The sequence below is a fragment of the Salmo trutta genome, chromosome 34 (assembly GCF_901001165.1).
Source record: "Salmo trutta chromosome 34, fSalTru1.1, whole genome shotgun sequence".
Taxonomy (NCBI): domain Eukaryota; kingdom Metazoa; phylum Chordata; class Actinopteri; order Salmoniformes; family Salmonidae; genus Salmo; species Salmo trutta.
In genome coordinates, this window is record NC_042990.1 from 23,308,523 (window position 1) to 23,320,946 (window position 12,424).

Below are 12,424 nucleotides of genomic sequence, written 5' to 3' on the forward strand. Positions count from 1 at the left end.
CCTCCGCCCTCCAGGGTAAGATTGTGGCCCAGGGTCGTCTGCTGCTCCAGGACACCTTCATGGTGTCAGACCCCGAGGGAGGAGGAGGGAGGATGAGGGAGAGAAGGGTCTTCCTCTTTGAACAGATTGTCATCTTCAGCGAGCCACTGGACAAGAAGAGAGGCTTCTCCATGCCTGGCTTCCTATACAAGAACAGCATCAAGGTGTCATCTATAGATCCTATGGAAATGTCTATTTCATTCCAAGCAACGACACAGTTTCTCTCCTTTTCTTTCCCTTCATAGTTTTTTTAATGTAAGCCTTGAGTGCTGTATCCCTCCCTCAATGTCTTGATGAAGGTGTGTTGAAACTCTTTCTCTCCGTCTCCATTCCTCTCTCTCTCCAGATCGGTTGTCTGGGGTTGGAGGACAGTGTGGACAGTGACCCCTGTAAGTTTGTTTTGACCTCTCGGGTGACCAATAGCAGCGTAGAATCCTTCGTCCTCCACTCCTCCCACCTGGGAGTGCGTCAGGTCTGGACCCTTCAGATCAGCCAGATACTGGAGAGCCAACGCAACTTCCTCAATGGTACACGCACGCACATAAACCCTTTGCGTAACTCATTCCAAAATAGTCCATTTTGGAATGTTGTGGTTTGTGATGTAGCCAAAATAAATACCGCAAAGATTAATATTTTGTTCAATCTCTGTCCCTCTCTTTCTCACTCTCTCTCTCTCCAGCTCTGACCTCCCCTATAGAGTACCAGAGGATCCATGTAGGGGCTAGCGACGGACCATGTCTACCCAGCAGCGGCGCTCCGTCAGTGGGGAGCGTCATGCCCAGTGTGGCCCCTGTTGGAGGTCTACAGGGTGTGCCTCTCACTGGTCCCCTCAGTGTAGGTGGGCCCCTATGTGTAGGTAGTCCCCTCGTTGGAGGTGGTCCCCAGGGCGGAGCTGGCTCCTCCAGGAGGCCCTCCAGGATCCCTCAGCCCTCCCGCCTGCCCCAGCCCCTACGACACCCACACCACCCTGGGGCCGCAGACCCAGACGGCCCCAACAAGATGTCAGGTAGGCATAGGCTTTCCCAGTATTACAGAGGGCGTGTGTGTGTGTATTGAAATTTCCCTGGTTAAGATGTTTCCCTCCCTTCACTCAGTTTTGCTCACTTGTGATTCAGGTTCCTCCCCTCGTCTCCCTCCTCATTCCTCGCTCCCTCACTCCGTCTCAGCGAACCCGGGGTCGCAGGCTCCAGCGGGGGGGGTGAGGGACACCAGGGAGGCCCAGCATGGGGTGAGGGTCCAGGGGGGCAGCCCCCAGGGCAAGCGCACGTTCTCGGCCTCAACCGACCAGCCCCCTCCCATCCCCTCTATTCACCGGGCCAGTGTGGCCCCCCTCTCTGGGCCCGTGCTTCTTTCCACCACCACCAAGCCTCGCCCGGGAACCGTCTCCCCCATGGCCTCCCCCATGGCAACTCCCGCCTTTGGGAAAGATGCCCTCCCGCCTCCCCCTCCCAGCCCTGGCCTGAAGTCTGGCTCTGGCTCCTTCTGGAGCTCCATGCCTGGTTCTCCAGCCAGTCGGCCTGGCTCCTTCACCTTCCCAGGGGAGACAGGAGAGACCATGGGGAGGCAGAACCAAAACACGTCCCAGATCTCCTCTCAGTCCGCGACAGGCACCCACAGACACTCCACCCACAGCAAGGAGGCGGACCGCATGAGTACGTGCTCATCCACCAGCGAGCAGTCCCTTCAGAGCAACGGGGTAAGAGATGTACCCGCTGCCCAGGCTTCAGTGCGGCCTAGTGCTACTCCTGCTCCTGGTTGACTAATCCAGCACCCGCAGGAGACCTGTCCTGTCTGCTTGTGTCCTGCTGCATCCCACTGGAGATGGCTCTACTAAACTGCTACTACATGTTCTACTACTACTGCGCATCTAACGAGTTGACAATTGTACTAAACTACTCTACAACGCACCTCTTTAACCAAGCTTTACCTGCACTCCAAGTAGTAATCCACTACTACTTAGTAGTCCTCTACTATTACTACTACGCGTCTCTTGTCACTGTCTCTAACAACGCTTCACCGCTTTGTAAGCTCTAATGACAACTCTACTAAACTCTACTGAAGACTTTTTCTCCTCTTTTTTTAACTTGGCTTTTATACCACTTCAGTCTTTAACAACGACTCTCATTTCTATTTAACTCTAACAACGCTTCTGACGAGGTGACTGAAACTCACCCCTCCTTTTTAACACCTCCACCTGAGTGTGTACATCTTCTCCATCTGATTCACTCGTTCTCCGAAGGAGGAGTGGTGCCAGCCTCTTTTTCTTCTTTCTTTCTCTCTCACGGAGGTGTATAAGTTATGTTGTTAACTGGAAACAGAGTGTTAAACTGGAGAATGGATGGCTAACAACAGCACTGACATGGAGGAGGAGGATCTAAAGCTCTACTCAGAGAGTATCTCTTTCCTCTTCTCTCTGCTGCTTTTTGTCCGACCTCTTCCCTCTCTACCTAAACAGCGTTGTGAGTGTGAGGTGTGTGTGTGTGTGTGTAGGTTGGTGCGCCATGATAGAATCTGTGTGTTTGGCCTGTTACTGATGAGATGCATCTTAGGGGATTGATCTATGTATGTGTGTGGTTGGGGGGGTGGTGAGTGTGAGTGAGTGAGTGAGTTTCTTGCAAGTTATTCAACATGCTTACACCACTCCCCCCATCTCCACAGAGTGAAAGCAGCAGCAGCAGTAGTATGTCGACCATGTTGGTGACCCAGGACTACGTGGCCCTAAAGGAGGATGAGATCAGTGTGTCCCAGGGAGAGGTGGTTCAGATCCTGGCCTCTAACCAACAGAACATGTTCCTGGTGTTCCGGGCCGCTACAGAACAGGGCCCTGCCGCCGAGGGCTGGATCCCCGGCTACGTCCTGGGACACACCTCCACCATCATCCCCGACTGCCCAGACGGAACCATCAAGTAAGAGACTGTGGGAAGGATTTTAGTGTGACACCACACAAAATACTGTTAGCCTAAAACTAGGAATTGTGTGGTATAATGAGATATATGTTATTGATTAGTAGTATATCATATACCTTTCAACTTTGTACTCATTTGGGTAAACAGGAAGTCCTCATCCTGGCACACCACCCTGCGCATCCGCAAGAAGTCTGAGAAGAAAGAGGAGGGAAAGAAAGAGAGCAAGCTGGAAAACGGTTACAGGAAGTCCAGAGATGGGCTAACCAATAAGGTTTCTGTAAAGGTAAATCATCATCAATCATTTTTGTCCAATCCTTAATGACCACTAGCCCTACCCGTGATGCCTAGGCAGGCCTACTTATGTAGGTCGGAGAGGCTTGGATTGGTATAAGCAATAGGCTAGGATGAATTTTCACCACATCAGAGAGCTAGGCTGTGCTATTGTTGATGTGTTACTAGTAACCAACCAAGAATATCAGAACTACACAAAACGTACTTCTATGATGTCTGATGTTTGGTTTGCTGTCTGTTTTTTTCAGCTTCTAAATCCCAACTATATCTATGATGGTAAGTCTCATTAGGTAGTCTCAATAAAGATCCCCTCAATATAACACCATTCATATACAGATCTACATATATTGTTTGCGTACATGACCATTTTCCACGTAGGAACAATAAAGTTAATTGTGCAATATTAAATAATATCCGAAGAATGAACAGAAAAACACATTTAAAAACAAACAAATGAATAAATAAATAAATTAGTCATAAGTAAATAAATGATATGCTCTCACTATGACACAGCCCCTGTGTAATGATGTAATTTTACCTTTGACCCTTAGTTCAACCAGAGTTCCTGGTCCCCCTGAGTGAGGTGACATGTGACAACGGGGAGAGTGTGACTCTGAGGTGTAAGGTGTGTGGCCGACCCAAAGCTACTGTCACGTGGAGGGGACCTGACCAGACCACCCTGAACAACAATGGACACCACAGCATCACTTACAGGTACACACAGAGAGAGTGACACACACACATACAGAGGCACACACACTACACAGAGGTATCACTTGTTTGTGAGACAGTGAAACAATAAGGTTATTGGCTGTTAAAGTGGTGTGTGTGTGTGTGTGTGTGTGTGTGTGTGTGTGTGTGTGTGTGTGTGTGTGTGTGTGTGTGTGTGGTGTGAGACAGTGAGACGGGCGAGGCGACACTGAGGATAGTAGGTGTGTCTTCGGTGGATGACGGTGTTTACACCTGCATCGCCGCTAACGACCTGGGCTCAGTGACATCATCAGCCATCCTCAGAGTGCTAGGTAAGACCACACACACGTACACACTGGCACAGGCCAGTAATTAAGCAGTAATATGTCCCACTGTAGCTCAGTTGGTAGAGCATGGTGCTTGCAACGCCAGGGTTGTGGGTTCGATTCCCACGGGGGGCCAGTATTTTTTTTTTAAATGTAATAAAAATGTATGCACTCTACTGTAAGTCGTTCTGGATAAGAACGTCTGCTAAATGACTAAAATGTAAAATGTAATAAATGTCATGTAACGGTAAATGACTTGCATATTTAGGAAAAGTCAAGTACGGAGGTGGGCATGACTTTAAAAATGGCAGACATATTAGAATTTTAAATTCATATGGAGTCAAAATGACTCGGCTCTTCTAACTGTACTATTCCCCCTTTGTGTGTAGCTGTGTCCAGTGACGGGGTCAGGGTGACCTGGAAGGACAACTTTGAGTCCCACTACACTGAGGTGGCAGAGCTGGGCAGGTACAGTACACACACCTCTGTTCTTTTCACCCCTAGGTGTGTGTACCCTTGTACATAACTTAAGAGTCTAAGCCCTGTCTAAGCTGGGGGAGGGGAGGGGTACTGCTAAGCTATATAAAACATTTTAAGAAGGTGTCATCGCAAGGATAATGTTGGCATTTGATTTAGAATTAAGACCCCTTGAAGTATAAAAAAATCTACAGTCAAAAGTTCAGACACTTACTCATTCATTTTTTTTTTCATTTAAAAAAAATATATTTTCTACATTGTAAAATAATAGTGAAGACATCAACACTATGAAATAACACATGGAATCATGTAGTAATCAAAAAAGTGTTATATATTTTTCTTCAAAGTAGCCACCTTCTCCCTTGATGACAGCACTCTTGGCATTCTCTCAACCAGCTTCATGAGGTAGTCACTTGGAATGCATTTCAATTAACAGGTGTGCCTTGTTAAAAGTTAATTTGTGGAATTTCTTTCCTTCATAATGCGTTTGAGCCAATTAGTTGTGTTGTGACAAGGTAGGGATGGAATACAGAAGATAGCCCTATTTGGTAAAAGACCAAGCCCACATTATGAAAAGAACAGCTCAAATAAGCAAAGAAAAACGACAGTCCATCATGACTTTAAGACATGAAGGTCAGTCAATCCGGAACATTTAAACAACTTTGAAAGTTTCTTCAAGTGCAGTCACAAAAAACATCAAGCGCTATGATGAAACTGTCTCTCATGAGGACCGCCACAGGGAAGGAAGACCCAGAGTTACTTCTGCTGTAGAGGATAAGTTCATTAGATAGAATTAACTGCACCTCAGATTGCAGCCCAAATAAATCCAGAGTTCAAGTAACAGACACATCTCAACATCAACTGTTCAGAGGAGACTGCGTGAGTCAGACTTTCATGATCGAATTGCTGCAAAGAAACCACTACTAAAGGACACCAATAAAAAAAAGAAACTTGCTTGGGCCAAGAAACACGAGCAATGGACATTAGACCGGTGAAAATCTGTCCTTTGTTCTGATGAGTCACATTTGAGATTTGGTTCCAACCGCCTTGTTTACAGATGATCTCCACATGTGTGGTTCCAACCGTGAAGCATGGAGGAGGAGGTGTGATGGTGCTTTGCTGGTGACACTGTTGTGATTTATTTAGAATTCAAGGCACACTTAACCAGCATCGCTACCACAGCATCCCATCTGGTTTGCGCTTAGTGGGACTATCATTTGTTTTTCAACAGGACACTGACCCAAAACACACCTCCTGGCTGTAAGGGCTATTTGACCAAGAAGGAGAGTGATGGAGTGCTGCATCAGATGACCTGGCCTCCACAATCACCCGACCTCAACCCAGTTGAGGTGGTTTGGGATGAGTTGGACGGAAAAGCAGCCAACAAGTGCTCAGTATATGTGGGAACTCCTTCAAGACTGTTGGAAAAGCATTCCAGGTGAAGCTGGTTGAGAGAATGCCTAGAGTGTGCAAAGCTGTCATCAAGGCAAAGGGTGGCTACTTTGAAGAATCTCAAATATAAAAGATATTTTGATTTGTTTAAAAGTTTTTTGGTTACTACATGATTCCATATGTGTTATTTCATAGTTTTGATGTCTTCACTATTATTCTACAATGTAGAAAATAGTAAAAATAAATAAAGAAGAATCCTTGAATGAGTAGGTATGTCCAAACTTTTGACTTGTAATATTTGATGAAAAAAATATTTTGGGCCTTACTGCTGTTAGACCATACAAACACATTGAATAACAGATTCACTACATGAAACAAAAGATAGTCCCCCAAAAAATCTAAAGGAAGTTTGTTCTGAAGTGTCTGAGATATAAGAAAGATCAGGAAAAATGTGTTATTTTTATTGACATGTATTTAACCTCTTATTTAGTGAGAAGACCGATTTTCGGTATGTCTCATAGTCTGACAAACACCGCTCTAGCTCTGTCATCTTTCACCGCAAATGCGGAAGTGTTACATAGATGGATGCGGTGGATTGAGACATATCCAATGCAAAAAAACTAAACCGTATCTATAGCTTAAACTGACACATTTTTATATTATGCTAATTTGATTTCCACCGGGGCGGGACATCGACCTTAAGGGGATAATGACGTTTCCAATGATAATGATGAAGATGACCACCGTAACCTCTTCTCCTTGCCCCAGGGGCCGGTTCTCTGTGGTCAAGCGTTGTGACCACAAGTCGAGCAAACGCACGGTGGCGGTCAAGCTGGTCAATAAGAAGCTGATGAAGAGAGACCAGGTGACCCAGGAGCTCAGCCTGCTACAGAGACTACAACACACACACCTTGTCAGACTGCTGGACACGTATGAGACCCCCAGCAGCTACGCACTGGTCCTGGAGATGTGAGTTACACACACACACACACACACACACACTAGTGCTGAGTGATTAGTGCTTTTTTTAGGTCAGTTCGATTTTAAAAAAGTTTCAAGTTTTTTCGATTTCAATATATATATATTTTTTTTTACATATCCCATTCAAAGGCACTTCAATATTTTGTATTTCCCATTCACTCTCTGACTGTCACACATGCACACTTACTCTTGTGTTACTGACTTGTTGCACAACTACTATGATTATTATTATTTGACAATGCTGGTCATTTATGAACATTTGAACATCTTGGCCATGTGCTGTTATAATCTCCACCCGGCACAGCCAGAAGAGGACTGGCCACCCCTCATAGCCTGGTTCCTCTCGAGGTTTCTTCCTAGGTTTTGGCCTTTCTAGGGAGTTTTTCCTAGCCACCGTGCTTCTACACATGCATTGCTTGCTGTTTGGGGTTTTAGGCTGGGTTTCTGTACAGCACTTTGAGATATCAGCTGATGTAAGAAGGGCTATATAAATACATTTGATTTGATTTGATACACAATCCATGTCTCCATTGTCTCAAGGCTTAAAAATCCTTATTTAACCTGTCTCCTCCCCTTTATCTATACTGATTGAAGTGGATTTAGGTGTCATCAATAAGGAATCATATATTTCACCTGGTCAGTCTATGCCATGAAAGGGCAGGTGTTCTTAATGTTTTGTACACTCAGTGTATATTACATTTGTTTTATTTGATGACTTTATTATTTCATTCCAAGTCATCATCTCATCTCTATAGAGCTGCTGCCTGTGCTGTCTGACAAAATCACTATTTTAGTAGTTCTTCAATGTACATAAGGCATACTTTATGACTGCTGAATACCAACTATCAATCACTTAGATTGTGTTCAGGTAGAGATACCTCACGAAGCAACTGCTCTATATCCCTCTCAATCGTACATTCTTCTGTCTCTTCACCATTTCCATTTTGGTTAATCGCTCAACATAAACACACACACCTGGTAGCACTCCTAGACCTCTTCAGCTACAGATTGGTCCTGGAGATGTGAATACACACACACACACACACAGTAGCATTCAACATTCTCACAGATCTGCTTGACGTGTGTGTGTTTCTCTCTACAGGGTTGACCAGGGTCGTCTCCTGGACTACATAGTGAGCTGGGGGAATCTGACTGAGGAGAAAGTGGCCAGCTACCTACGGAACATCCTAGAAGCTTTACATTACCTACACAACTGTAGGATAGCCCATCTGGACTTAAAGGTACTGTACTGTGGTATTAATCATCTTTCTTTTCAATTCTGTCTCTCCTTTCCATTTCTCTCCTTCATATCTCTCCATTCTTCCTATCTCTATCCTTTTAATTTCTCCATTCTCACTTCTATAGCTTCTATTTATACTATCCCATATCTCCCCTCTGTTTTCTCTCACTTTCTCTCCACCTCTCTCTTTTCTAAACCTTCTATTTATACTCTTATCTCCCTCCCCCATATCGCTCTCCCTCCTTCTCCTCCCTCTTTCTCTCCTCTCCCCCAGCCTGAGAACCTGCTGGTGGCCCACACCTCGTCCGGCCAGCCCGTGGTCAAACTGACTGACTTCGGGGATGCCGTCCAGCTCAACAGTGCCCACTACATCCACCCTCTCCTGGGAAGCCCTGAGTTTTCCTCCCCTGAGCTGGTCCTGGGGGAGCCCGCCGCCCTGACCTCTGACCTCTGGAGTCTGGGGGTTGTGACCTACGTCCTCCTGAGCGGGGCCTCTCCTTTCCTGGATGAAAGCGTGGAGGAGACGTGTCTGAACATCTGTCAGCTAGACTTCAGCTTCCCCCACCACTACTTCAAGGGCGTGACCCAGGGGGCCCGGGAGTTTGTCTGCCTGCTGCTGAGGGCCGACCCGTCCAGGAGGCCTCCGGCTGGGCTATGTCTGCAGGAGCCCTGGGTCCAGGGCCAGGCCAGTTTAGCAGACATCCAGGGACAGGGTAGGGTGGAAGGTGGGTGTCTGGACACGTCTCGCCTAGTGTTGTTCATAGACAGGAGGAAGCACCAGACAGACGCCAAGCCCATCGGAGGGGTACAGAGCTTACTACACAGCCGTCTACAGCCACGGGCCTGAGTGAGGGATGGAGAGAGATGCCCCCTCCCACCACCCTAATAGGAAGAACAGGACGTCCAGTCCCAAACAGACTCCTTGCTACATTCCCACTAGCAGCTTGTGTAGATCTAAGAAGATTTTATAGGTATGAGCAATATTATTTCCACCTAACCTCTCAGAAGACAAGGTGGAGACGGTATTGATAGAACCATATTGCTTAGACCTATCCAAATCCTTTCAGATCTATATGAGGTGACTAGGGTGTAGTGACTAGGGGTTGATTTGGGACTGGGCATCTCAGAGAAAGAAAAAGGTGGGGGGAAAAATGAAATTCACTGATCTCATCCTCTTTCAGATATGTTGTGGTTTTAAAGAGTCCTGTGGTCCTTCAACTGATCAAAACATGAGGCCTGTAGGCCTAGAGGTCCTTAGCCAATCAGAGTATTCCCTGAGAGAACACACACTGAGTTCTTAGCCAATCAAAACAAGGATGACAATGTCCTCACCAGTCTACTGCTGCTTGCTTGTTTACACTAAAACTGATTTTCGAAAGATGAAAAAATCTAAAACAGGAAAAATACTGACAAATCGATGGAGTAACATATTTGTCCTCTATCTTACTGAGAGTCAAACAAACAGAGCTTTCAGAGAGTGTGTTGCCAAGGAAGCTAGTGTTAGCACACATAGCAACCATCCCTTCCCTCTTGTTGCCAGAGAAAGAGAGAGCTGTTTTGTTTTTGTGCTTTTACAATATGTGACTCAAAGACTTTTGAGACACCCCCTTTCTTAAAGAACCAATGTATAAAGAGAGAGAACATTGTTCACAACTTTTCAAAAAAGTTTTTGAAAAAAACAACAAAAAACTCAAATTAACATTTCAAAAGAAGATTGAAAAAAACGCTCAGCAGTAGAAAGTCGCTACACTACTTTACAGCCCGGAGAGGACTCATCCATTGACTGAGCTCCTCCACTTTGTTGAGATAGTTTTATGTCTAATCAGAGTTTTCCAATTGCTGCGCTTATGTACTTAATCTAAGAAACCTTAATCTAAGTAAAGATAGAGATTCTGCTGACTGCTGCAAAGTCTCAACAACAGAAAATAATGATTTGTTTTGTTTTTGCTTTTACTAGAAAACAGAAATGGTGTTGCGCAGATTTAAGATGATTAAGCCTTACTTTGTATATAGACTCTTAACTGCCTTCTGTCCCTCCCGTTTCAAAATGGCCGCCTGCTTTTAAGGACATTCTTGGGACTAAAGAATCCTGCAAATGAAATGTAGTAGATCACCAATTGGGCGACTGAGCCTGAGTGGCAGCAGAGATGGTCAATCGGATGGAGAGTGAATGAGGAAAAGGAGCAGGAAGACAGAATACTGTAAATGCACTCAATGTATGTTATGTTTCCCCCATTCTTATCATGTGCAATGTTGCGGCTTTAACATTTTATGCAACTATTTATGAAGACATCTGTTGTACATGTAATAAATAGAGATAAAAGCATGTACTTGGTACTGCAAGCTCCGCTGGTAGTAGTCCTCATTATTTGACCTATGACCCTGTTGGGGTGTTAACTTATCACCATAGAATGGACATCCCCATTCAGGTCAATGACGCCATAATGGGTGCTGGTGGCCATTTTGAGTGTCCTCATAGGACATTCGAATCCTATGGTTATCACTTCCTAGGTAACCTAACCTTCTGGGGTCGCCCTCTACATGGCACCTATGGCTCGATCAATGAATCATTTTTTATTTGTCACTTTTCTTCCTCTCACTTTTTCTTTTTCTATAGAAGTTTACTGATATACCAAAGTTGTCCCAGCATTACCTTCCCTGTCCTACGCTATTGTTTTAATGCTATTTTTATTAATTAATGACATTTCACTTTATTTCTAACGTTTTACGCTATGGAACCCTAAAAAGGGTTGTTTACACTTTGTTTGACTGGAAGTTATGGTCTGGTTTTATTCTGGTGTTACGATAACTTTAGCCAGTCTACAAGGCGATAACGATCTCCACTTTTGGCATGGATCTCTGGAAATGCAGGGGGTTTCTGAACTTCACCTACCTGTTTAATCTAGACCATTGTAGACTACTGTTGAAAAATAGGTCATGTCCACTCACTGATTACTGCTTCTACAAGTGACCTGTGTCAAGTGTTAAAACAAGACTTCTCTCATTCAGCTGGCACTCTCTTCCTGAAGGCTTGTCTTATTGGGAGTTCTCGTGTGCATCCCAAATGGCACCCTATTCCCTTTATAGAGCCCTACCAGGGCCAGGGTCAAAAGTTGTGCATTACAAAGGGAATTGTGCATTACAAAGGGAATAGGATGCCATAGTGTTAATGAGCTGAATTTCAAACCCCTTTTATATGAAGTTATTTATGTAAAAAGAGATCATATTACAGCTGTTTCTCATGATTGAAATGATTAAGTGGGCTGTGTCAAACACCTGGGCTGCGTCTCAAATAGCACCTTATTCCCCATCCAGTGCACCACTTTAGACCAGGGCCCTATGTTGGAACTAGGTATGAGTTGATATTTGACCTATAGGTGCCTCTAGCTTGCTGTCTAACCTCGTACTAAACCTACTACAGGGCTCTTCAACCCTGTTCCCAGAGAGCTATCGTCCTGTAGGTTTTCGACTCCAACCCTGTTCCCAGAGAGCTATCGTCCTGTAGGTTTTCGACTCCAACCCTGTTCCCAGAGAGCTATCGTCCTGTAGGTTTTCGACTCCAACCCTGTTCCCAGAGAGCTATCGTCCTGTAGGTTTCGACTCCAACCCTGTTCCCAGAGAGCTATCGTCCTGTAGGTTTTCGCTCCAACCCCAGTTGCAACTAACCTGATCCAGCTTAATAACCAGCTAATTATTAGAATCCGGTGCGCTAGATTAGGGTTGGAGTCGAAAACCTACAGGACGGTAGCTCTCTGGGAACAGGGTTGGAGCGAAAACCTACAGGACGGTAGCTCTCTGGGAACAGGGTTGGAGTGAAAACCTACAGGACGGTAGCTCTCTGGGAACAGGGTTGGGGTGAAAACCTACAGGACGGTAGCTCTCTGGGAACAGGGTTGGGGTGAAAACCTACAGGACGGTAGCTCTCTGGGAACAGGGTTGGAGTGAAAACCTACAGGACGATAGCTCTCTGGGAACAGGGTTGGGGTGAAAACCTACAGGACGGTAGCTCTCTGGGAACAGGGTTGGGGTGAAAACCTACAGGACGGTAGCTCTCTGGGAACAGGGTTGGGGTGAAAACCTAC

At 45.5% G+C, this 12,424-nt stretch overlaps 1 protein-coding gene across 1 annotated transcript in view; it reads left to right on the plus strand.

Annotated features, from left to right (window-relative positions):
* LOC115173226 (triple functional domain protein-like) overlaps positions 1 to 10,685 on the plus strand; it is an 84,263-nt gene extending 73,578 nt beyond the window's left edge. Inside the window, exons 39-51 of the mRNA XM_029731143.1 lie at positions 15 to 203; positions 386 to 566; positions 719 to 1,045; positions 1,155 to 1,735; positions 2,698 to 2,945; positions 3,093 to 3,228; positions 3,485 to 3,512; positions 3,788 to 3,950; positions 4,137 to 4,258; positions 4,642 to 4,720; positions 6,890 to 7,090; positions 8,205 to 8,343; positions 8,617 to 10,685. Of these exons, the coding sequence (XP_029587003.1) occupies positions 15 to 203; positions 386 to 566; positions 719 to 1,045; positions 1,155 to 1,735; positions 2,698 to 2,945; positions 3,093 to 3,228; positions 3,485 to 3,512; positions 3,788 to 3,950; positions 4,137 to 4,258; positions 4,642 to 4,720; positions 6,890 to 7,090; positions 8,205 to 8,343; positions 8,617 to 9,189 (2,967 nt within the window). The 3' untranslated portion in view covers positions 9,190 to 10,685. The remainder of the gene's footprint in view (positions 1 to 14; positions 204 to 385; positions 567 to 718; positions 1,046 to 1,154; positions 1,736 to 2,697; positions 2,946 to 3,092; positions 3,229 to 3,484; positions 3,513 to 3,787; positions 3,951 to 4,136; positions 4,259 to 4,641; positions 4,721 to 6,889; positions 7,091 to 8,204; positions 8,344 to 8,616) is intronic.
* The last annotated feature ends 1,739 nt before the right edge of the window (positions 10,686 to 12,424 follow it).